This window comes from Brienomyrus brachyistius, unplaced genomic scaffold (assembly GCF_023856365.1).
Source record: "Brienomyrus brachyistius isolate T26 unplaced genomic scaffold, BBRACH_0.4 scaffold63, whole genome shotgun sequence".
Lineage (NCBI taxonomy): Eukaryota > Metazoa > Chordata > Actinopteri > Osteoglossiformes > Mormyridae > Brienomyrus > Brienomyrus brachyistius.
Window position 1 is genome coordinate 459584 of NW_026042338.1, and position 26440 is coordinate 486023.

Below are 26440 nucleotides of genomic sequence, written 5' to 3' on the forward strand. Positions count from 1 at the left end.
TAAATCCCCCAGTGCAGCAGAGAGCAGCTTCACTCCTGAATCCTTCAGGTTATTGTCACTCAGGTCCAGCTCTCTCAGGGGGGAAGAGTTTGATCTGAGAGCTGAAGACAGCACTTCACAGTGTTTATCTATGAGATCACAGCTGTTCAGCCTGAAACAGAAAACACTTTAAGACACAGACATATACACATCCTACACATTAGTAAAATACAAAGCATTACAATAAGCATTTGTTTTCATTATAATTAGCAGCACAGCTTACACTTCAAAATGAATTATAGTCTGCAGAGTGTTCTGTGCATCCTGACAATCTGCTGCAGTCATATGATCACTAATTGTGAGTCAGTGCATCTTTGCTCAAAACTAGAGGTAAAACATTAAGTACAAGCTATAGGAATACATAGGAACACATCAACAACAAGATGGACATGAACCCTCCCATAACAGTCAGACCAGTGCTTCCAGTGCAGTCCTTAGCCATCTTTCTGCCAGGTGTCCCTACACTCGAGACGTATCACTGAAAGGAGGAGATGTGAACATTCCCAGCAGCTAATGCAGCAGCAACTGGCACTTGGATTCCTGGTCCCATGAGTAAAATCCTTTTTCTCCCTGTATTGTTATACCTGGGAACATGTCAAATCACCAATTACGTCTGGGTGATATGACGATATTATCGGTAATGAGCGTAATCAGACAAGTATCCCAGTGTCGATATCTGACAGTGACTAACCGGCGATTATCGTCTTTGCTGAGGAAACGTGCTTAGGCTACATACAAAGCAAGATAACAGAAGGATTTATGATTTGCTTTCAGTTCAGCTTTCTAGCCTAAGATTCTGTAGCAGTTAAAAAGAAACATTGCACAGAATTTCACAAGCATTGTCCCTTGCAGTAACCATGCAGTCGCCATTCTTGTAAGTTCAGTATTGTCACATCAGCAACTTCTATCTCTGAGTCAGCAGCCAGAATGTCAGTCATTCAAGTGTAGCTTTCTGGTGGGAATTTTGAGCTTCCCAACTCAGTTTATCGTGTCTGAGTCTCAGGCACAGCTTTAAGTGTGTCCCTGACCCCGCCAGGGCTGTGATTAGGATTGGTTGCTAACTGTTTAATGAAGGTGGTTAAAAGTAAACTCTCTCTCTCTCATCTATCTATCTGAATCAATCTATCATTATTTATATAGCGCATTTTAGCCACAGCGTTTATAAAGAATTTTGCAAACATTTAAAAAGAAGAAAAAGAAATTCAAATAAGCTCAGAATAAATAACAATAAGCGCAAAAGAAATAAAAATAGAGTAAAAATGTTTTAAAAGAATTAAATTAAAAACAATCATAAAGGACTTTAAATACCCATGTCCTCTTTAAGGGCCCCTCCTCAAAGGGGCCTCTAGCCCCTATGTCTTCTGGGGGAAGCGACCGCCCCCCCCCCCCCCCCACAATTACTGATATTAATAAAAGCATAAAATAATAAAACTGATTATCATAGATTATTATATGCGTTGGTGAAAAGATGCCTTTTCAGCCTAGTTTTGAAAGTACTGAGACATTCAGTAGCTCTCAGGTTTTCTGGGAGAGAGTTCCAGAGTTTGGGCCCATAGTGACTAAAAGCTGCCCCCTCCCTCCCCAGCCGGGTTTTAGCAATAATCAGTAAATTACTGCCTTCTGCATTCTGGGCCCGTTGTAGATGTGATCCCTGTGACCGGTGCGTGTTAACACTCCGCCAGCGGCATTCTGGGCCCGTTGTAGATGTGATCCCTGTGACTGGTGCGTGTTAACACTCCGCCAGAGGCATTCTGGGTCCGTTGTAGATGTGATCCCTGTGACTGGTGCGTGTTAACACTCCGCCAGCGGCATTCTGGGGCCGTTGTAGATGTGATCCCTGTGACCGGTGCGTGTTAACACTCCGCCAGCGGCATTCTGGGCCCGTTGTAGATGTGATCCCTGTGACTGGTGCGTGTTAACACTCCGCCAGAGGCATTCTGGGTCCGTTGTAGATGAGATCCCTCTGACTGGGGCGTGTTAACACTCCGCCAGCGGCATTCTGGGCCCGTTGTAGATGTGATCCCTGTGACTGGTGCGTGTTAACACTCCGCCAGCGGCATTCTGGGCCCGTTGTAGATGTGATCCCTGTGCCCGGTGCGTGTTAACACTCCGCCAGCGGCATTCTGGGCCCGTTGTAGATGTGATCCCTGTGCCTGGTGCGTGTTAACACTCCGCCAGCGGCATTCTGGGCCCGTTGTAGATGTGATCCCTGTGACTGGTGCGTGTTAACACTCCGCCAGCGGCATTCTGGGCCCGTTGTAGATGTGATCCCTGTGACTGGTGCGTGTTAACACTCCGCCAGCGGCATTCTGGGCCCGTTGTAGATGTGATCCCTGTGACTGGTGTGTGTTAACACTCCGCCAGCGGCATTCTGGGGCCGTTGTAGATGTGATCCCTCTGACTGGGGCGTGTTAACACTCCGCCAGCGGCATTCTGGGCCCGTTGTAGATGTGATCCCTGTGACTGGTGCGTGTTAACACTCCGCCAGCGGCATTATGGTCCCGTTGTAGATGTGATCCCTGTGACTGGTGCGTGTTAACACTCCGCCAGCGGCATTCTGGGCCCGTTGTAGATGTGATCCCTGTGACTGGTGTGTGTTAACACTCCGCCAGCGGCATTCTGGGGCCGTTGTAGATGTGATCCCTGTGACTGGTGCGTGTTAACACTCCGCCAGCGGCATTCTGGGCCCGTTGTAGATGTGATCCCTGTGACTGGTGCGTGTTAACACTCCGCCAGCGGCATTCTGGGCCCGTTGTAGATGTGATCCCTGTGACTGTTACGTGTTAACACTCCGCCAGCGGCATTCTGGGCCCGTTGTAGATGTGATCCCTGTGACCGGTGCGTGTTAACACTCCGCCAGCGGCATTCTGGGCCCGTTGTAGATGTGATCCCTGTGACTGTTACGTGTTAACACTCCGCCAGCGGCATTCTGGGCCCGTTGTAGATGTGATCCCTGTGCCCGGTGCGTGTTAACACTCCGCCAGCGGCATTCTGGGCCCGTTGTAGATGTGATCCCTGTGCCCGGTGCGTGTTAACACTCCGCCAGCGGCATTCTGGGCCCGTTGTAGATGTGATCCCTGTGACTGGTGCGTGTTAACACTCCGCCAGCGGCATTCTGGGCCCGTTGTAGATGAGATCCCTCTGACTGGGGCGTGTTAACACTCCGCCAGCGGCATTATGGTCCCGTTGTAGATGTGATCCCTGTGACTGGTGCGTGTTAACACTCCGCCAGCGGCATTCTGGGCCCGTTGTAGATGTGATCCCTGTGACTGGTGTGTGTTAACACTCCGCCAGCGGCATTCTGGGGCCGTTGTAGATGTGATCCCTGTGACTGGTGCGTGTTAACACTCCGCCAGCGGCATTCTGGGCCCGTTGTAGATGTGATCCCTGTGACTGGTGCGTGTTAACACTCCGCCAGCGGCATTCTGGGCCCGTTGTAGATGTGATCCCTGTGACTGTTACGTGTTAACACTCCGCCAGCGGCATTCTGGGCCCGTTGTAGATGTGATCCCTGTGACTGGTGCGTGTTAACACTCCGCCAGCGGCATTCTGGGCCCGTTGTAGATGTGATCCCTGTGACTGGTGCGTGTTAACACTCCGCCAGCGGCATTCTGGGCCCGTTGTAGATGTGATCCCTGTGACCGGTGCGTGTTAACACTCCGCCAGCGGCATTCTGGGGCCGTTGTAGATGTGATCCCTGTGACTGTTACGTGTTAACACTCCGCCAGCGGCATTCTGGGCCCGTTGTAGATGTGATCCCTGTGACCGGTGCGTGTTAACACTCCGCCAGCGGCATTCTGGGGCCGTTGTAGATGTGATCCCTGTGACTGTTACGTGTTAACACTCCGCCAGCGGCATTCTGGGCCCGTTGTAGATGTGATCCCTGTGACCGGTGCGTGTTAACACTCCGCCAGCGGCATTCTGGGGCCGTTGTAGATGTGATCCCTGTGACTGTTACGTGTTAACACTCCGCCAGCGGCATTCTGGGCCCGTCGTAGATGTGATCCCTGTGACTGGTGCGTGTTAACACTCCGCCAGCGGCATTCTGGGCCCGTTGTAGATGTGATCCCTGTGACTGGTGCGTGTTAACACTCCGCCAGCGGCATTCTGGGCCCGTTGTACACGTGACCCTGTGACTGGTGCGTGTTAACACTCCGCCAGCGGCATTCTAGGCCCGTCGTAGATGTGATCCCTGTGACTGGTGCGTGTTAACACTCCGCCAGCGGCATTCTAGGCCCGTCGTAGATGTGATCCCTTTGACTGTTGCGTGTTAACACTCCGCCAGCGGCATTCTGGGCCCGTTGTAGATGTGATCCCTGTGACTGGTGCGTGTTAACACTCCGCCTGCGGCATTTTGGGGCCGTTGTAGATGTGATCCCTGTGACTGGTGCGTGTTAACACTCCGCCTGCGGCATTTTGGGGCCGTTGTAGATGTGATCCCTGTGACTGGTGCGTGTTAACACTCCGCCAGCGGCATTCTAGGCCCGTCGTAGATGTGATCCCTTTGACTGGTGCGTGTTAACACTCCGCCAGCGGCATTCTGGGCCCGTCGTAGATGTGATCCCTGTGACTGGTGCGTGTTAACACTCCGCCTGCGGCATTTTGGGGCCGTTGTAGATGTGATCCCCGTGACTGGTGCGTGTTAACACTCCGCCAGCGGCATTCTGGGCCCGTTGTAGATGTGATCCCTGTGACTGGTGCGTGTTAACACTCCGCCAGCGGCATTCTGGGCCCGTTGTAGATGTGATCCCTGTGACTGGTGCGTGTTAACACTCCGCCAGCGGCATTCTGGGCCGTTGTAGATGTGATCCCTGTGACTGGTGCGTGTTAACACTCCGCCAGCGGCATTCTGGGCCGTTGTAGATGTGATCCCTGTGACTGGTGCGTGTTAACACTCCGCCAGCGGCATTCTAGGCCCGTTGTAGATGTGATCCCTGTGCCTGGTGCGTGTTAACACTCCGCCAGCGGCATTCTAGGCCCGTTGTAGATGTGATCCCTGCGACCGGTGCGTGTTAACACTCCGCCAGCGGCATTCTGGGCCCGTTGTAGATGTGATCCCTGTGACTGGTGCGTGTTAACACTCCGCCAGCGGCATTCTAGGCCCGTTGTAGATGTGATCCCTGCGACCGGTGCGTGTTAACACTCCGCCAGCGGCATTCTGGGCCTGTTGTAGATGAGATCCCTCTGACTGGGGCGTGTTAACACTCCGCCAGCGGCATTATGGTCCCGTTGTAGATGTGATCCCTGTGACTGGTGCGTGTTAACACTCCGCCAGCGGCATTATGGTCCCGTTGTAGATGTGATCCCTGTGACTGGTGCGTGTTAACACTCCGCCAGCGGCATTCTGGGCCTGTTGTAGATGAGATCCCTCTGACTGGGGCGTGTTAACACTCCGCCAGCGGCATTATGGTCCCGTTGTAGATGAGATCCCTCTGACTGGGGCGTGTTAACACTCCACCAGCGGCATTATGGTCCCGTTGTAGATGTGATCCCTGTGACTGGTGCGTGTTAACACTCCGCCAGCGGCATTCTGGGCCCGTTGTAGATGTGATCCCTGTGCCTGGTGCGTGTTAACACTCCGCCAGCGGCATTCTGGGGCCGTTGTAGATGTGATCCCTGTGACTGGTGTGTGTTAACACTCCGCCAGCGGCATTCTGGGCCCGTTGTAGATGTGATCCCTGTGACTGGTGCGTGTTAACACTCCGCCAGCGGCATTCTGGGCCCGTTGTAGATGTGATCCCTGTGACTGGTGTGTGTTAACACTCCGCCAGCGGCATTCTGGGGCCGTTGTAGATGTGATCCCTGTGACTGGTGTGTGTTAACACTCCGCCAGCGGCATTCTGGGCCCGTTGTAGATGTGATCCCTGTGACTGGTGTGTGTTAACACTCCGCCAGCGGCATTCTGGGGCCGTTGTAGATGTGATCCCTGTGACTGGTGCGTGTTAACACTCCGCCAGCGGCATTATGGTCCCGTTGTAGATGTGATCCCTGTGACTGGTGCGTGTTAACACTCCGCCAGCGGCATTCTGGGCCCGTTGTAGATGTGATCCCTGTGACCGGTGCGTGTTAACACTCCGCCAGCGGCATTCTGGGCCCGTTGTAGATGTGATCCCTGTGACTGTTACGTGTTAACACTCCGCCAGCGGCATTCTGGGCCCGTTGTAGATGTGATCCCTGTGACCGGTGCGTGTTAACACTCCGCCAGCGGCATTCTGGGCCCGTTGTAGATGTGATCCCTGTGACTGTTACGTGTTAACACTCCGCCAGCGGCATTCTGGGCCCGTTGTAGATGTGATCCCTGTGACTGGTGCGTGTTAACACTCCGCCAGCGGCATTCTGGGCCCGTTGTAGATGTGATCCCTGTGACCGGTGCGTGTTAACACTCCGCCAGCGGCATTCTGGGCCCGTTGTAGATGTGATCCCTGTGACTGTTACGTGTTAACACTCCGCCAGCGGCATTCTGGGCCCGTTGTAGATGTGATCCCTGTGACCGGTGCGTGTTAACACTCCGCCAGCGGCATTCTGGGGCCGTTGTAGATGTGATCCCTGTGACTGTTACGTGTTAACACTCCGCCAGCGGCATTCTGGGCCCGTTGTAGATGTGATCCCTGTGACCGGTGCGTGTTAACACTCCGCCAGCGGCATTCTGGGGCCGTTGTAGATGTGATCCCTGTGACTGTTACGTGTTAACACTCCGCCAGCGGCATTCTGGGCCCGTCGTAGATGTGATCCCTGTGACTGGTGCGTGTTAACACTCCGCCAGCGGCATTCTGGGCCCGTTGTAGATGTGATCCCTGTGACCGGTGCGTGTTAACACTCCGCCAGCGGCATTCTGGGCCCGTTGTACACGTGACCCTGTGACTGGTGCGTGTTAACACTCCGCCAGCGGCATTCTAGGCCCGTCGTAGATGTGATCCCTGTGACTGGTGCGTGTTAACACTCCGCCAGCGGCATTCTAGGCCCGTCGTAGATGTGATCCCTTTGACTGTTGCGTGTTAACACTCCGCCAGCGGCATTCTGGGCCCGTTGTAGATGTGATCCCTGTGACTGGTGCGTGTTAACACTCCGCCTGCGGCATTTTGGGGCCGTTGTAGATGTGATCCCTGTGACTGGTGCGTGTTAACACTCCGCCTGCGGCATTTTGGGGCCGTTGTAGATGTGATCCCTGTGACTGGTGCGTGTTAACACTCCGCCAGCGGCATTCTAGGCCCGTCGTAGATGTGATCCCTTTGACTGGTGCGTGTTAACACTCCGCCAGCGGCATTCTGGGCCCGTCGTAGATGTGATCCCTGTGACTGGTGCGTGTTAACACTCCGCCTGCGGCATTTTGGGGCCGTTGTAGATGTGATCCCCGTGACTGGTGCGTGTTAACACTCCGCCAGCGGCATTCTGGGCCCGTTGTAGATGTGATCCCTGTGACTGGTGCGTGTTAACACTCCGCCAGCGGCATTCTGGGCCCGTTGTAGATGTGATCCCTGTGACTGGTGCGTGTTAACACTCCGCCAGCGGCATTCTGGGCCGTTGTAGATGTGATCCCTGTGACTGGTGCGTGTTAACACTCCGCCAGCGGCATTCTGGGCCGTTGTAGATGTGATCCCTGTGACTGGTGCGTGTTAACACTCCGCCAGCGGCATTCTAGGCCCGTTGTAGATGTGATCCCTGTGCCTGGTGCGTGTTAACACTCCGCCAGCGGCATTCTAGGCCCGTTGTAGATGTGATCCCTGCGACCGGTGCGTGTTAACACTCCGCCAGCGGCATTCTGGGCCCGTTGTAGATGTGATCCCTGTGACTGGTGCGTGTTAACACTCCGCCAGCGGCATTCTAGGCCCGTTGTAGATGTGATCCCTGCGACCGGTGCGTGTTAACACTCCGCCAGCGGCATTCTGGGCCTGTTGTAGATGAGATCCCTCTGACTGGGGCGTGTTAACACTCCGCCAGCGGCATTATGGTCCCGTTGTAGATGTGATCCCTGTGACTGGTGCGTGTTAACACTCCGCCAGCGGCATTCTGGGCCTGTTGTAGATGAGATCCCTCTGACTGGGGCGTGTTAACACTCCGCCAGCGGCATTATGGTCCCGTTGTAGATGAGATCCCTCTGACTGGTGCGTGTTAACACTCCGCCAGCGGCATTCTGGGCCCGTTGTAGATGTGATCCCTGTGCCCGGTGCGTGTTAACACTCCGCCAGCGGCATTCTGGGCCCGTTGTAGATGTGATCCCTGTGCCTGGTGCGTGTTAACACTCCGCCAGCGGCATTCTGGGCCCGTTGTAGATGAGATCCCTCTGACTGGGGCGTGTTAACACTCCGCCAGCGGCATTCTGGGCCCGTTGTAGATGTGATCCCTGTGACTGGTGCGTGTTAACACTCCGCCAGCGGCATTATGGTCCCGTTGTAGATGTGATCCCTGTGACTGGTGCGTGTTAACACTCCGCCAGCGGCATTCTGGGCCCGTTGTAGATGTGATCCCTGTGACTGGTGTGTGTTAACACTCCGCCAGCGGCATTCTGGGGCCGTTGTAGATGTGATCCCTGTGACTGGTGCGTGTTAACACTCCGCCAGCGGCATTCTGGGCCCGTTGTAGATGTGATCCCTGTGACTGGTGCGTGTTAACACTCCGCCAGCGGCATTCTGGGCCCGTTGTAGATGTGATCCCTGTGACTGGTGCGTGTTAACACTCCGCCAGCGGCATTCTGGGCCCGTTGTAGATGTGATCCCTGTGACTGTTACGTGTTAACACTCCGCCAGCGGCATTCTGGGCCCGTTGTAGATGTGATCCCTGTGACCGGTGCGTGTTAACACTCCGCCAGCGGCATTCTGGGCCCGTTGTAGATGTGATCCCTGTGACTGTTACGTGTTAACACTCCGCCAGCGGCATTCTGGGCCCGTTGTAGATGTGATCCCTGTGCCCGGTGCGTGTTAACACTCCGCCAGCGGCATTCTGGGCCCGTTGTAGATGTGATCCCTGTGACTGGTGCGTGTTAACACTCCGCCAGCGGCATTCTGGGCCCGTTGTAGATGAGATCCCTCTGACTGGAGCGTGTTAACACTCCGCCAGCGGCATTATGGTCCCGTTGTAGATGTGATCCCTGTGACTGGTGCGTGTTAACACTCCGCCAGCGGCATTCTGGGCCCGTTGTAGATGTGATCCCTGTGACTGGTGTGTGTTAACACTCCGCCAGCGGCATTCTGGGGCCGTTGTAGATGTGATCCCTGTGACTGGTGCGTGTTAACACTCCGCCAGCGGCATTCTGGGCCCGTTGTAGATGTGATCCCTGTGACTGGTGCGTGTTAACACTCCGCCAGCGGCATTCTGGGCCCGTTGTAGATGTGATCCCTGTGACTGGTGCGTGTTAACACTCCGCCAGCGGCATTCTGGGCCCGTTGTAGATGTGATCCCTGTGACTGTTACGTGTTAACACTCCGCCAGCGGCATTCTGGGCCCGTTGTAGATGTGATCCCTGTGACCGGTGCGTGTTAACACTCCGCCAGCGGCATTCTGGGCCCGTTGTAGATGTGATCCCTGTGACTGTTACGTGTTAACACTCCGCCAGCGGCATTCTGGGCCCGTTGTAGATGTGATCCCTGTGACTGGTGCGTGTTAACACTCCGCCAGCGGCATTCTGGGCCCGTTGTAGATGTGATCCCTGTGACTGGTGCGTGTTAACACTCCGCCAGCGGCATTCTGGGCCCGTTGTAGATGTGATCCCTGTGACCGGTGCGTGTTAACACTCCGCCAGCGGCATTCTGGGGCCGTTGTAGATGTGATCCCTGTGACTGTTACGTGTTAACACTCCGCCAGCGGCATTCTGGGCCCGTTGTAGATGTGATCCCTGTGACCGGTGCGTGTTAACACTCCGCCAGCGGCATTCTGGGGCCGTTGTAGATGTGATCCCTGTGACTGTTACGTGTTAACACTCCGCCAGCGGCATTCTGGGCCCGTTGTCTATGTGATCCCTGTGACCGGTGCGTGTTAACACTCCGCCAGCGGCATTCTGGGGCCGTTGTAGATGTGATCCCTGTGACTGTTACGTGTTAACACTCCGCCAGCGGCATTCTGGGCCCGTCGTAGATGTGATCCCTGTGACTGGTGCGTGTTAACACTCCGCCAGCGGCATTCTGGGCCCGTTGTAGATGTGATCCCTGTGACTGGTGCGTGTTAACACTCCGCCAGCGGCATTCTGGGCCCGTTGTACACGTGACCCTGTGACTGGTGCGTGTTAACACTCCGCCAGCGGCATTCTAGGCCCGTCGTAGATGTGATCCCTGTGACTGGTGCGTGTTAACACTCCGCCAGCGGCATTCTAGGCCCGTCGTAGATGTGATCCCTTTGACTGTTGCGTGTTAACACTCCGCCAGCGGCATTCTGGGCCCGTTGTAGATGTGATCCCTGTGACTGGTGCGTGTTAACACTCCGCCTGCGGCATTTTGGGGCCGTTGTAGATGTGATCCCTGTGACTGGTGCGTGTTAACACTCCGCCTGCGGCATTTTGGGGCCGTTGTAGATGTGATCCCTGTGACTGGTGCGTGTTAACACTCCGCCAGCGGCATTCTAGGCCCGTCGTAGATGTGATCCCTTTGACTGGTGCGTGTTAACACTCCGCCAGCGGCATTCTGGGCCCGTCGTAGATGTGATCCCTGTGACTGGTGCGTGTTAACACTCCGCCTGCGGCATTTTGGGGCCGTTGTAGATGTGATCCCCGTGACTGGTGCGTGTTAACACTCCGCCAGCGGCATTCTGGGCCCGTTGTAGATGTGATCCCTGTGACTGGTGCGTGTTAACACTCCGCCAGCGGCATTCTGGGCCCGTTGTAGATGTGATCCCTGTGACTGGTGCGTGTTAACACTCCGCCAGCGGCATTCTGGGCCGTTGTAGATGTGATCCCTGTGACTGGTGCGTGTTAACACTCCGCCAGCGGCATTCTGGGCCGTTGTAGATGTGATCCCTGTGACTGGTGCGTGTTAACACTCCGCCAGCGGCATTCTAGGCCCGTTGTAGATGTGATCCCTGTGCCTGGTGCGTGTTAACACTCCGCCAGCGGCATTCTAGGCCCGTTGTAGATGTGATCCCTGCGACCGGTGCGTGTTAACACTCCGCCAGCGGCATTCTGGGCCCGTTGTAGATGTGATCCCTGTGACTGGTGCGTGTTAACACTCCGCCAGCGGCATTCTAGGCCCGTTGTAGATGTGATCCCTGCGACCGGTGCGTGTTAACACTCCGCCAGCGGCATTCTGGGCCTGTTGTAGATGAGATCCCTCTGACTGGGGCGTGTTAACACTCCGCCAGCGGCATTATGGTCCCGTTGTAGATGTGATCCCTGTGACTGGTGCGTGTTAACACTCCGCCAGCGGCATTATGGTCCCGTTGTAGATGTGATCCCTGTGACTGGTGCGTGTTAACACTCCGCCAGCGGCATTCTGGGCCTGTTGTAGATGAGATCCCTCTGACTGGGGCGTGTTAACACTCCGCCAGCGGCATTATGGTCCCGTTGTAGATGAGATCCCTCTGACTGGGGCGTGTTAACACTCCGCCAGCGGCATTATGGTCCCGTTGTAGATGTGATCCCTGTGACTGGTGCGTGTTAACACTCCGCCAGCGGCATTCTGGGCCCGTTGTAGATGTGATCCCTGTGCCTGGTGCGTGTTAACACTCCGCCAGCGGCATTCTGGGGCCGTTGTAGATGTGATCCCTGTGACTGGTGTGTGTTAACACTCCGCCAGCGGCATTCTGGGCCCGTTGTAGATGTGATCCCTGTGACTGGTGCGTGTTAACACTCCGCCAGCGGCATTCTGGGCCCGTTGTAGATGTGATCCCTGTGACTGGTGCGTGTTAACACTCCGCCAGCGGCATTCTGGGCCCGTTGTAGATGTGATCCCTGTCCCTGGTGCGTGTTAACACTCCGCCAGCGGCATTCTGGGCCCGTCGTAGATGTGATCCCTGTGACTGGTGCGTGTTAACACTCCGCCGGCGGCATTCTGGGCCCGTCGTAGATGTGATCCCTGTGACTGGTGCGTGTTAACACTCCGCCGGCGGCATTCTGGGCCCGTCGTAGATGTGATCCCTGTCCCTGGTGCGTGTTAACACTCCGCCAGCGGCATTCTGGGCCCGTTGTAGATGTGATCCCTGTGACCGGTGCGTGTTAACACTCCGCCAGCGGCATTATGGTCCCGTTGTAGATGTGATCCCTGTGACTGGTGCGTGTTAACACTCCGCCAGCGGCATTCTGGGCCCGTTGTAGATGTGATCCCTGTGACTGGTGTGTGTTAACACTCCGCCAGCGGCATTCTGGGGCCGTTGTAGATGTGATCCCTGTGACTGGTGTGTGTTAACACTCCGCCAGCGGCATTCTGGGCCCGTTGTAGATGTGATCCCTGTGACTGGTGTGTGTTAACACTCCGCCAGCGGCATTCTGGGGCCGTTGTAGATGTGATCCCTGTGACTGGTGCGTGTTAACACTCCGCCAGCGGCATTATGGTCCCGTTGTAGATGTGATCCCTGTGACTGGTGCGTGTTAACACTCCGCCAGCGGCATTCTGGGCCCGTTGTAGATGTGATCCCTGTGACCGGTGCGTGTTAACACTCCGCCAGCGGCATTCTGGGCCCGTTGTAGATGTGATCCCTGTGACTGTTACGTGTTAACACTCCGCCAGCGGCATTCTGGGCCCGTTGTAGATGTGATCCCTGTGACCGGTGCGTGTTAACACTCCGCCAGCGGCATTCTTGGCCCGTTGTAGATGTGATCCCTGTGACCGGTGCGTGTTAACACTCCGCCAGCGGCATTCTGGGGCCGTTGTAGATGTGATCCCTGTGACTGTTACGTGTTAACACTCCGCCAGCGGCATTCTGGGCCCGTTGTAGATGTGATCCCTGTGACCGGTGCGTGTTAACACTCCGCCAGCGGCATTCTGGGGCCGTTGTAGATGTGATCCCTGTGACTGTTACGTGTTAACACTCCGCCAGCGGCATTCTGGGCCCGTCGTAGATGTGATCCCTGTGACTGGTGCGTGTTAACACTCCGCCAGCGGCATTCTGGGCCCGTTGTAGATGTGATCCCTGTGCCTGGTGCGTGTTAACACTCCGCCAGCGGCATTCTGGGCCCGTTGTACACGTGACCCTGTGACTGGTGCGTGTTAACACTCCGCCAGCGGCATTCTAGGCCCGTCGTAGATGTGATCCCTGTGACTGGTGCGTGTTAACACTCCGCCAGCGGCATTCTAGGCCCGTCGTAGATGTGATCCCTTTGACTGTTGCGTGTTAACACTCCGCCAGCGGCATTCTGGGCCCGTTGTAGATGTGATCCCTGTGACTGGTGCGTGTTAACACTCCGCCTGCGGCATTTTGGGGCCGTTGTAGATGTGATCCCTGTGACTGGTGCGTGTTAACACTCCGCCTGCGGCATTTTGGGGCCGTTGTAGATGTGATCCCTGTGACTGGTGCGTGTTAACACTCCGCCAGCGGCATTCTAGGCCCGTCGTAGATGTGATCCCTTTGACTGGTGCGTGTTAACACTCCGCCAGCGGCATTCTGGGCCCGTCGTAGATGTGATCCCTGTGACTGGTGCGTGTTAACACTCCGCCTGCGGCATTTTGGGGCCGTTGTAGATGTGATCCCCGTGACTGGTGCGTGTTAACACTCCGCCAGCGGCATTCTGGGCCCGTTGTAGATGTGATCCCTGTGACTGGTGCGTGTTAACACTCCGCCAGCGGCATTCTGGGCCCGTTGTAGATGTGATCCCTGTGACTGGTGCGTGTTAACACTCCGCCAGCGGCATTCTGGGCCGTTGTAGATGTGATCCCTGTGACTGGTGCGTGTTAACACTCCGCCAGCGGCATTCTGGGCCGTTGTAGATGTGATCCCTGTGACTGGTGCGTGTTAACACTCCGCCAGCGGCATTCTAGGCCCGTTGTAGATGTGATCCCTGTGCCTGGTGCGTGTTAACACTCCGCCAGCGGCATTCTAGGCCCGTTGTAGATGTGATCCCTGCGACCGGTGCGTGTTAACACTCCGCCAGCGGCATTCTGGGCCCGTTGTAGATGTGATCCCTGTGACTGGTGCGTGTTAACACTCCGCCAGCGGCATTCTAGGCCCGTTGTAGATGTGATCCCTGCGACCGGTGCGTGTTAACACTCCGCCAGCGGCATTCTGGGCCTGTTGTAGATGAGATCCCTCTGACTGGGGCGTGTTAACACTCCGCCAGCGGCATTATGGTCCCGTTGTAGATGTGATCCCTGTGACTGGTGCGTGTTAACACTCCGCCAGCGGCATTATGGTCCCGTTGTAGATGTGATCCCTGTGACTGGTGCGTGTTAACACTCCGCCAGCGGCATTATGGTCCCGTTGTAGATGAGATCCCTCTGACTGGGGCGTGTTAACACTCCGCCAGCGGCATTATGGTCCCGTTGTAGATGTGATCCCTGTGACTGGTGCGTGTTAACACTCCGCCAGCGGCATTCTGGGCCCGTTGTAGATGTGATCCCTGTGCCTGGTGCGTGTTAACACTCCGCCAGCGGCATTCTGGGGCCGTTGTAGATGTGATCCCTGTGACTGGTGTGTGTTAACACTCCGCCAGCGGCATTCTGGGCCCGTTGTAGATGTGATCCCTGTGACTGGTGCGTGTTAACACTCCGCCAGCGGCATTCTGGGCCCGTTGTAGATGTGATCCCTGTGACTGGTGCGTGTTAACACTCCGCCAGCGGCATTCTGGGCCCGTTGTAGATGTGATCCCTGTCCCTGGTGCGTGTTAACACTCCGCCAGCGGCATTCTGGGCCCGTCGTAGATGTGATCCCTGTGACTGGTGCGTGTTAACACTCCGCCGGCGGCATTCTGGGCCCGTCGTAGATGTGATCCCTGTGACTGGTGCGTGTTAACACTCCGCCGGCGGCATTCTGGGCCCGTCGTAGATGTGATCCCTGTCCCTGGTGCGTGTTAACACTCCGCCAGCGGCATTCTGGGCCCGTTGTAGATGTGATCCCTGTGACCGGTGCGTGTTAACACTCCGCCAGCGGCATTCTGGGCCCGTTGTAGATGTGATCCCCGTGACTGGTGCGTGTTAACACTCCGCCAGCGGCATTCTGGGCCCGTCGTCGATGTGATCCCTGTGACTGGTGCGTGTTAACACTCCGCCAGCGGCATTCTGGGCCCGTCGTAGATGTGAAACAGTAGATGTGAAACAGACAAGAGGGCATTACAGTAATTTATTCTACTAGAAACAAAAGCAGGTATTATTTAATACTGCCAAGACCCCCTCCACTCTGCAAACAAGTAAACCAACTTCCTTTCATTCTAACAACCTAAGCAGTTCTGTTAACCTGCTTTATGACTTTATGGTCGTGTTTCCACAAACTGTGCTTGCTTTGCAGAACAGTATTTCCCTTTTAAGGTTACTCATTTTAAATCTGGTGTAGGATCACACATGCACATAGCACAGAGCTTAAATTCCAGGTGGCCTGAGACAAGGCCTACCCTGGTACGAGAGGTACTCGCTGGCCTAGGCATTAAAGGGGGGTTAGTGACCCCACACACACAGACACACTTAAACACACACAGATAACAAGGGAGGCCAGCACTCCAACTTTTATTGCTCAAAGTTTTAACGACCTATAGACAGCAGAGTGGACCTCAAGGACAGGGGTCCCTCGACTTGGCACACAACCCCCTCCCCAGACATCCTGCCTTACATACCACTCACCCAACACCCTAAAGAAAGTTTCTTTTAAGTTTGGCTGTTGTATATCTGTATATTTATTTACCCATGACTACTAGTCTCAATATACAGATAGGTTATGTTTGTAATGTGTTCTAACTTTCAAAGATTCTTTTTCTTTGACTGACAAACCATCCCCCCCTTTTCTTTTCCACATTCCTCAGCAGCCCTTATCTGATCTTTGTATTCTACCATGCCTATCTAAGGGTAAGATGTGCTGCTGACATGAGAATATGTCATGTAATGTCTGTATAAAGGGTAACCTCTGATTGAGGTGCAACCTAGACCACTTAGACCAGGGCCTGGTGTGAGTAATATAACATAATGACATAATATAGTAATCATTAATTAATCATTACAGATGGTATTCGGTGTGAACCGCTAGGCTGGTATGGCATGTTTGGTATCAAACCGATGGAAAATCACTCCAGTTTTACACCACTTCAGCCTCTGTTTATTGAGTGCTCACAATAGTCCCTGCCTCTGTGCGATTTGGCTACTGAGCTCTAAAACCTCAAACTTGTCTGAAATATCGCGAGACTCTCTCTCATTGGCCGTGAGGGGAGCTTCGCTACCGATCGTTTACATTACCTGGTGACGCAGCTCGCTGGACGAACCTTCTAACCCAGGTTACTAAGCGATACTGGTAAATAGTGAATCCCATGTAAGTCTCACATTAACCGACTCACGGGGATTCACAATTGAGTTTGGAGGAACCAACCATTCAGCATAACAATTAGGTAATAAACATAATTAAATAATGATTAATTCAAATGTAATTGATTTCAAAGCATATTGGTGGAGATATTAAAATTTACCTGAGCTAAATATTCATACAATGGTGTCCCACAGGGATCAGTGTTGGGCCGCTACTGTACACTGTATATATTGGTCACATTATCAGAAATCATGGTGTTGGGTTTCATTGTTTTGCTGATGATACATATCTGTTACGCCGGATGATGCATCACAGCTCTCGGTTAGAAGACTGTCGACTAGATATCCGGTGCTGGATGGCAAATAATTTCTTTATGTTAAACACAGAAAAACAGAAGTACTGTTAACTGGTCCGAAGGCGGTTCGAAATAAGTTTGACAACCTCAACCTCGGTGGTCTTCCTACCCAACCTGACACAGTGGTCAGAGATCTCGGTGTTCTGGTTGATTCAGATTTATGTTTCGATGCTCACATAAATAGCATCACTAAAGCTGTGTTCTATCATGTACAGAACCTCGCCAAGCTTCGGAAGATGCTCTCCTGTCATGAAGCGGAAACACTAACACCTTTATAACTTCCAGGCTGGATACTGTAATGCCTTCCTTTCTGGGTGCCCATCTGGATCCTCACATAAACTTCAGCTGGTACAAAATGCAGCAGCCAGAGTTCTTACAAACACTAATAAATGTGATTATATTAGCCCTGTTCTATGCTCCCTTCATTGGCTTCAGTTAGGTCTCAGATTAACTACAAAATACTGCTATTGACTTATAAAACACTGAATGGCCTTGCACCAGAATACCTTAGTAACCTGCTGGCCTTATACAACCCTCCTCGCTTTCTTCCATCATAAAGAGCTGTTAGTACCCAGGGCAGAAAGAGCTACGGCAGGCTGCAGAGCTTTCTCTTATAGAGCTCTTCAGCTGTGGAATAGTCTTCCACCGGATGTGTGGGATTCAGGCTGACTCTCAATATTCAAGTCTAGACTAAAAACACACCTGTTCAGTTTAGCTTGTAGGGACTCTAGTTCTAGCTCTAGCTAACTGCTCACTCCCAGTCAGGCCTATAGTGTGAGGTGTAGAGCTGGGTGGGGATCGGTGCCATTGGCTTTGGATAAACTGAACTGTCAGTCTGTCACTTTAGCTTCACACCCCCTTGTGGAATTGGAGTGCTGACATTCAGGGACTCCCCATGCCTGCGTTCCCACCTGCCTCTCCCTCCTACTTATGCTGCCGTAGCCATATCTGCCGGAGCTTACATGCTGCACTCACCTAACTGTTTGCACTGCCTCTAGTCTCCCCTACTTTGGCTAATTGCACATTTTATTTCCCCTACTCCCCCGGGCTGTGCTGCCTGGAGACCCCACATTTTAAGGATATCCTGCCTACCCTGCTGCCTGCGACGTCTCCACTACCTGTGACGTCCTTCCGGCCTGCTCACCCTTCAGCCTGTGACATCTTCCCTGTTTACCCTGCTGCCGTATTACTGTTCGCCCTCCATCTGAAGCAGTTCCAGCACTTGCCTGTCATCACCTCCCTGCCCTCCGTGACTGAAATGTTAAGATAGTGATAATGTGAATTAGGACTTTGCCATCTTGATCATTTGACTTCCTCTGCTGCCCCCTGCAGGATGGGCTCCTCCTCTGAGTCTGGTTAGGGTTAGGGCTTCCTCTGCTGCCCCCTGGAGGATGGGCTCCCCCTTTCAGTCTGGTTAGGGTTAGGGTTTCCTCTGCTGCCCCCTGGAGGATGGGCTCCCCCTTTCAGTCTGGTTCCTCCCAAGGATTCTTCTTTCTATGTAGCTTTTCCTTACCACTCTCCCCCCTGACTTGCTCACTGGGGGCTTTGGGCAGGGATGCTGTAAAGTGCTTTGAGATGATGTAATGTTGTGAAAACACACTATACAAATAAATCTGAACTGAACTGAATTTCCATTCATTCCCATTCCCACAATGTTCAGGGAGGGGGGGGCGGGGGGGCAAAATGATTATTTATTACGATATGTTTAAACTAAATACACATTTTTTTACTTATCGCCCAGCCCAAATCAACAATACACTAATCGGAGAGCTATCAGTCCTGTGAAATAGGCTTTTAGAAAAATTGTTTGTTTGAATGATTTATGAATAATGATACTTCATTCACCCACATGGGGAAATTGTCTTTTCGCCCCTCCCATCTTGCTCTCCAAGAGACACGCCGACACATATACAGGTGAGAGGAAGTTTGGGGGTCGCAGCGCAAGATCGGCCAGCATCCACACCCCTGGAGCTCAAGGACCCAGCGATGACATCACTCTGCCGGCCAAAAGATCTGAACCAGCGACCTTCCGCTCATGGACACAGAGTCCGAACCCAAAGAGTCACGCACCACACCCAGTATTTAAAGAAATGCTTCCTACAGCATCCAGAACTGAAACAAATATGAGTGGTTTTCCCACTATTAATGAAAACTGGACCATTCTGTATGATGCTGTATCTTTGGTTATTTGTTACACAAAGGATGGTCGTGGAAATCTTGTCTTTTTTGTTTTTACTACATCACTACCTTCAGTTAATATAAACTAGATCAAAAAGGAACCTTGTTGATAAAAGAGGGGAAATAAATTACATGTATACATATTAATTTTATATTTTAAACAATGTTTCTCTATGTCTGCCGGACTAGATGTGTCGTTTCATCCTCAGCCAGGTGAAGCTGAGGCCAGCAGAGGGCGCCAGTGAGCAGCCAGAGACAGCAGTCATACGGAAGCTCCCAGCTCTGGGCTCCATCACATGAACACGCCTGCTGACAATAACACTCACATACCACTTATACACCCTGTGGATAAAGAGCCCTCACTGTTTCTATAGCAGGTTAGGATGCTGTGCTGTGATCAGAAGGCAGACTGGACGGGAATGGAAACGTAGTAACAAACAAAAAGTGACATCACTACCTTCAGTCATTATAAAGGCTGTGGTCAAGATTAGCTACTGCTATACATCAGCTATAGCTGTGATTATCAAAATAAAACCCACTTATTAATCCATGAGGAGAAATATATGATATATATTACACATTTCAAACAATATTCATGTATTACTGCCAGACCAGACATGATTTCCCATCCCCACGTCACTTACAGGGCCGTCCTGGAGTTCTTGACCACAGGCAGAAGCCTGCAGTGCTCATTATCTGATCTGATGTATTTCTTCAGGTCAAACACATCCAGCTCCTCATCTGACATCAGCATCACAAAGGCCAGAGCTGAGTACTGTGCAGGTGAGAGGTCATCTGCTGAAATGTTTCCTGAATTCAGGTATCTTTCTACTTCCTCGACTAGAGAATTGTCACCCAGCTCAGTCAGACAGTGGAACAGGTTGATGGTCCTTTCTGGAGATAAATTCTCCTGTATTTTCTCCTTGATGTACTGGGCTGTATCTTTAATGGTATGTGAGCTGATTCTTGTCGGCCCCAGTAGCCTTTGTAACAGAGTCTTACTGGAGTCTGTTGAGAGGCCCAGGAGGAAGCGGAGGTAGAGGTCCAAGTGTCCATTCTTGCTCTCTAATGCCTGATTCACTGCAGTCTTTAGCAGGTCAGCTGATGAGTTTGACAGAAACACATATAAAGCAGCGAGATACTCCTGGATGCTCAGATGCACAAAGCAGTACACCTTCTCCTGGTACAACCCATACTCCTCTTTAAAGACTTCTGTGCACACTCCAGAGTAAACTGAAGCTTCACTGACATCAATGCCATTCTCTGTCAGATCTTCCACATAAAATATGAGATTGCCTTTCTCAAGGTTGTCAAAAGCCAATTTACCAAGTTTCAAAAGGAATTCCTTGCTGTTTTCATTTAGCTTGCTTTCATAGTTTTTCATATACTTGTCTTTTTTAAAACTTGCCTGATGAATCAGGAAGTGTGTGTACATTTCAGTCAGAGTCCTTGGAATTTTTCCCCTGTCATTCTCAGTAAAAAGCCTCTTAAGCACAGTGGCTGAAATCCAACAGAACACAGGTATGTGGCACATGATGAAGAGGCTCCTTGATGATTTCACATGTGTGATAATCCTGCTGGCCAGGCTCTGATCATTAAATCTCTTCTTGAAATACTCCTCCTTCTGGGCATCACTGAACCCTCGTATCTCTGTCACCTGATGGACATACTTAGCAGGTATCTGATTGGTTGCTGCTGGCCGGGAGGTTATCCAGAGGAGAGCGGATGGGAGCAGATTCCCCTTAATGAGGTTAGTCAACAGCAGATCCAGTGACATTTTCGTTGTTACATCAAACCAGCTCTCATTGTTCCGAAAATCCAGAGGAAGGCGACACTCATCCAGACCATCAAAGATGAACAAGACTTTGTACCTAAACAGCTCAGTGGAATCAAGTGATTTCAGTTCTGGGACAAAGCGGTGAAGCAGTTCAATCAGACTGTATTCACCCTTAATCAAATTCAGGTCCCGGATAGGAAGAGCAAATATGAAGTCAACATCCTGGTTTGCTTTTCCTTCTGCCCAGTCGAGAATAAATTTCTGCACAGAGACTGTTTTCCCGATACCTGCCACCCCTTTAGTGAGTACAGTTCTGATAGGTGTCACACGCCCACATAAGGGTTTAAATATATCATTGCACTTGACTGTAGTATCTTCTGTTCGCCTTTTCTTGGATGCTGTTTCAATCTGTCTCACTTCATGTTCCTCATTGACTGCTCCAGTCCCACCTTCAGTTATGTAGAGTTCTGTGTAAATCTCACTGAGAAGTATTCGCTGTCCTTCCTTAGCTTTCCCTTCAAATACACACTCAAATTGCTTCTTAAGTTTACCTTTGATTTCCTGTTGCAACATGAGTTGCCCTGAAGAAAAATGAGAGAAAAATGCAAATTTTCACCGCGATCTTGACCAGAATGGGAGGAAGGATATATAACACACAGACACACGCACACACACAAACACACACACACGCGCACACACACAAACACAAACATACGCACACACACGCATACACACAGACACAAACACACACACGCACTATTTCACTGTGATAAATGAAACTTCACCTCATACATATTTCTTTCTGAAACACCACATACACGCACTGAACAGCATAAAGCTCTTACTCGTCTCCAACATGTCACTCTGCTCACTTCCTGCTTGGTTACCTGAAATAAGGAAGAACTTCAAATTCATTTCTTTCTTCAACATCAGTATTAAACAAACTCTTCATCATTTCTCTATATAATATATTAGTTTATCAAGAGCTTAAAAAATGTTACATTTTACATGAAATGTTAAAAATGTCATTACACTTCTGCAGGGCTTCCTTCAGTCTCTGAGCAAGATCATTCAGGTTCATCTTCTTCAGGATCTCAAGCGTGACTTTGAGAGCCCCGGCTTTACTGTAGGAATTCATCATCATTTCGGCGAAGTCTGTTCTGCCCGAGGTTTTCATCTGACCCTTGGGAAGGGGCTTTAACTCTTTATTCTCTGGGAGACGCAGTTTAAACTCCTTCAACTCGTCATCACTGAGATCCTTTAGACAATCCAGCAAGAGGTCAGTGAGCGAGGTCTGGGTCTGCAGAAGTTGGAGATGTGTTTGTAAGATGTCACAAACCTGTACATGGTCACTCCCACACATACACTGTCCTTTCTGTTAACAGAAGGCAGGTTTCCTGCTCACAGTCTTATGTGGCTGCTGGAGACACCTGCTATGATTCATTCATCACTATAAGAAGCACATGTGTGTGTTCATGTTCTGCATTATTATTAAACCTTTATTTAACCAGGTTAGACTCACTGATTTTCAAAATCTCTTTTGAAAGAGAGACGCGTCCAAGATAGACAGCAAGAAAAATAGTTTAAGACCCAACAGATCACATTAACACAATGATGGCAAAATCAGCATAGACTAATATACACTAACACAGCATCCTATATTATTATACATATTTATTATTGAGTTATTCTGTTACATTATGTCTGTAACATTTGGTGCAGTGCGGTATGCTAAGGAAGTAGCTTGGGGAAGAGCACTGCAGTGAGCTATTTGTCTGCTAAGTTATTCTGTTCTGTTACAGTACGTCTGTAACATTTGGTGCAGTGCAGTATGGTAAGGAAGTAGCCTGAGGAAGAGCACTGCAGTGAGCTATTTGTCTGCTAAGTTATTCTGTTCTGTTACAGTACGTCTGTAACATTTGGTGCAGTGCAGTAAGGAAGTAGCCTGAGGAAGAGCACTGCAGAGAATGAGGTTTTGTCTGCTTAATTATTCTGTTCTGTTACAATCCGTCTGTAACATTTGGTGCAGTGCGGTATGGTAAGGAAGTAGCCTGAGGAAGAGCACTGCAGTGAGCTATTTGTCTGCTAAGTTATTCTGTTCTGTTACAGTACGTCTGTAACATTTGGTGCAGTGCAGTAAGGAAGTAGCCTGAGGAAGAGCACTGCAGAGAGTGAGGTTTTGTCTGCTAAGATATTCTGTTCTGTTACAGTCCATCTGTAACATTTGGTGCAGTGCAGTAAGGAAGTAGCTGGAAGATGAGCACTGCAGAGAGTGAGGTTTTGTCTGCTAAGTTATTCTGTTCTGTTACAATCCGTCTGTAACATTTGGTGCAGTGCAGTAAGGAAGTAGCTGGAGGAAGAGCACTGTAGAGAGTGAGGTTTTGTCTGCTAAGTTATTCTGTTCTGTTACAGTCCATCTGTAACATTTGGTGCAGTGCAGTAAGGAAGTAGCTGGAGGAAGAGCACTGTAAAGAGTGAACTTTTTGTCTGTTATTTGCAAGAACCTTCAGCTGAAAACAGTTACTCAGCTTAAGTTCTCCTGCCTTTCAGTGTCTGGTATTCATGGACAACATGCATCACAGACTGAAATGTTATAGCCAAACCTCTCCATGGGAATGGTGATCCATCGCTTAGATGATTATGGTTGTATATAAACCGGTTCCCGTGTTTCACAATCTGACTCTGTAATAAAAACCAAAAGTAATGTTAGCTTTATATTCAATAGTCAGTTCACCAACTGTCAACCATAGCAGCCTTCCAACTATATGGTCTGTAGGGCTGTATATGTCACAGGCCAGGATTAACAGACTACATTACCCAGACTGCTCCTGTCTTCATCTGAGTTTGAAATTCCCTTGTTCTTTGAATTGTTTGCACCTGTCTGTTTCATTACTCACCTTATGTGTTGGGGAAGATACTCACAAAAGTACTCCATTACAAACAGAGGTGGAAGATGCAGGTCCACAATGTACAAATCCAGACGATTTTGTTTCAACCAACCACACTGAAAATAAAAATTATTTTTTCTCATTTGAATCATGTACAGTGGTTCTACACACCTAAAATTTTGAAAACGAATCATTCTTCTTAAATTAACTTTGTTGTCTAACAGAACATTTCTCACATTTTCTCGCATCTAATTCAACTGAATTGGTTTCCTAGACGGCATTACATTATTTATCAGGACTGAGAGAAGGTGACAGCTCCCCTAGTGGCAATAGGAGTGCATCTCCCTAGAACAGATGTAATCGGTGGCAGTATCATTGCTTTTAGACTGTGGCTTGGGATAGAAGAACTCATTTGATACTCAGATTTTTACTAGACTAAATATTTAGAAGCCCACCGTAATCAAGGACGGTATATCAGGAACATTAGTCGGTCACATTTTACTTGAGGGTACATTATGGACGGGCTGCTCGATACACCATGTTGAATCACGTGTCGAGTTTTCAAAGCAATAGTGCTTGGAGGCCCCACACTGAGCTTTACCTTGGAGGGTGACTCATATAATAAAGCATGCTGTGCTTATTTACACAGTGCCCTTCACCTTTGTATTGTTCAGTTACATTCCCACGTAAAAAATAAGTCTGTCTTGTACTTCCAGCTGTTTCGTTGGTTGCTTTTACTGCGATAGTGTTTGATATTACAGCTATTCAGTACATAAATATGAAAAATGTAAGCAAGAGACCCAGGTCTCCAGTATGAGAGCATTTCCATTTACAACCGCCCACGAAGGTTATGTGTACTGGCAAGCACATCCCCCATCTCCATACACTGGCCCATAGATATCTAGCTCTACCAGCAACCTCTGTGCTTTGTGTCCGTATCTTTTCAAAAGTTGTCATTAGTTTAAAAAGGAGCAGGTTCAGTCCCAGTACAGCAGAACAAATCAATTTCCTAAATAAAACATGTAAGTCAATATCTGCGTATTTGTGTTTTTCAGTTTGCATGTACAGTACTCAGTAAGACAAACCCATTAAACCTCGACTTTTGCATCTCTTGTTAAGTCATAATGACCCTCATACATGGAAAGTTATGCATATGGCCAGGCAGTTTGAGGATGATGGCGGAGGAGAAGATCTAGGTCCAGTCTTGCCTGCCAGCTGTTTCACTGGAGATGTCACTTGGAGGAAAGAGGAAGCCGTTAAGGCAGTGCAGCATTTGTCATGGTTCCTGTGGGATCCCCACCAAACCAGCTTTTCGTTCCGGAGTTCCTGCATATCCAGACTCTCCAGTGGGGACATTCCTCCCCTTTCGCCTGTCATCCCGGGATCCAGTGAACCTGAACCCTGCTTGAACAGTGTCTCTGGTTGCCCACCATGCTCCAGGTTATCTGCAGCTTTGCTGCTGCCTGTTCTATCTATGTGCAAAATGAGAAACCCTGTCGAGCTCCAGCCGGGTTGCTGCAATCGCTTCCTGCACCTCATTTCCCGTGGTTCCATATTGCCCTAGAATTCATCATTGGATTGCCTCCATCCAGGGGTTTTATTGGGGTCCTCACAGTGGTGAACCGCTCTTCAAAGGCTGTACAGTTTGTGTAACTAAGTTACCTTCAGGGAAGGAGACAGCTCAGCTCCTTCTTGATCATGTTTTCCGACTCCTTTGTCTGCCGACGGATGTCGTTTCTGACAGGGGTGCGCAGTTTTGCAGGGGATCTTGTAGACTGATCGTGATTCCCTCAGTCTCTCTTCAGGGTTGCACCCTCAGACTAATGGACAAACAGAGCGAGTCAGTCAGGATTTAGGGAGAATGATACGATGGCTGGCCTCCCGCTCTCCAAGCACCCGGAATCTCTGCTTGTGTTGGGCTGAATATGCAGATAATTCACTCTCAGTGTCTTCTATAGGCCTGTCCCCATTTCAGTGCTGTCTGGGTTACCAGTCCCCATTGTTCCCTGCATTGGAGGAGGAGGTCATGGTCCCGTCAGTTCATCAATTCCTGCACTGCAATCAATGGACCTGGACACTGGCTTGGAGGTCACTGCTGCTCTCTTAGCAGCAAATGGCAGCTTTTGCATCAGGGACCTGTCACAGGAACCCTCCTTTTGGGTGGGTCAGCGGGTTTGGAACCTGCCTTTACATATCAGTCGTTGCAGTCATATCAAGCTGGCTCCCTGTCTCGTGGTTCCATTCCCCATTACGAAGGTTGTCAGCCCCACTGCAGTGCATCTGAAGGTGCCAGTGTCCATGTGTCAAATCCACCCTACGATCCATGTTTCCCTGATCAAGCCCCACGCCGTCAGCCTGCCTCTGTGCAACCTGTATTTTTTTAGTGCAGCATCTTTCTTGAAACAGATCAATGAACATGGAGCCATGCCTGCCTTCTGCACCCTGGCAGGACGTCGAAGCTGAAATTATATAAAACTCATTTTATAGATTATTCGGCAAAAGTAATTTTTTTGGCTCCATTATGTAAATTTATGAATGTGAAATTTTTCTTAGCAGCTGTCAATAAGGCAGATCACGCATTATGTCAATTTAAGGTGGAACGGATTTTGTAAATAAGAAAGCAGCCTGGTAACCTTTAGTAGGTACTCACTGGCTCACAGCCTGGTAGCCTTTAGTAGGTACTCACTGGCTCACAGCCTGGTAGCCTTTAGTAGGTACTCACTGGCTCACAGCCTGGTAACCTTTAGTAGGTACTCAATGGCTTACGGCCTGGTAGCCTTTAGTAGGTACTCACTGGCTCACGGCCTGGTAGCCTTTAGTAGGTACTCACTGGCTCACAGCCTG

General features: G+C 50.8%; 2 protein-coding genes across 6 annotated transcripts in view; both read right to left on the reverse strand.

The window, feature by feature from the left end:
* Positions 1 to 26440, reverse strand: part of LOC125725217 (NACHT, LRR and PYD domains-containing protein 3-like) — a 457448-nt gene that overhangs the window by 17875 nt on the left and 413133 nt on the right. The window lies entirely within an intron of this gene.
* On the reverse strand, positions 67 to 25798 carry LOC125725244 (NACHT, LRR and PYD domains-containing protein 10-like). Its single transcript, XM_049002020.1, has 6 exons — positions 25259 to 25798; positions 23606 to 23712; positions 23312 to 23390; positions 21741 to 22008; positions 21554 to 21595; positions 67 to 151 (listed from the first exon to the last, which is right to left on the reverse strand). Exons 3-6 carry the CDS (start codon positions 23333 to 23335, stop codon positions 147 to 149), a joined length of 339 nt encoding a protein of 112 aa, XP_048857977.1. The 5' UTR covers positions 23336 to 23390; positions 23606 to 23712; positions 25259 to 25798; the 3' UTR covers positions 67 to 146.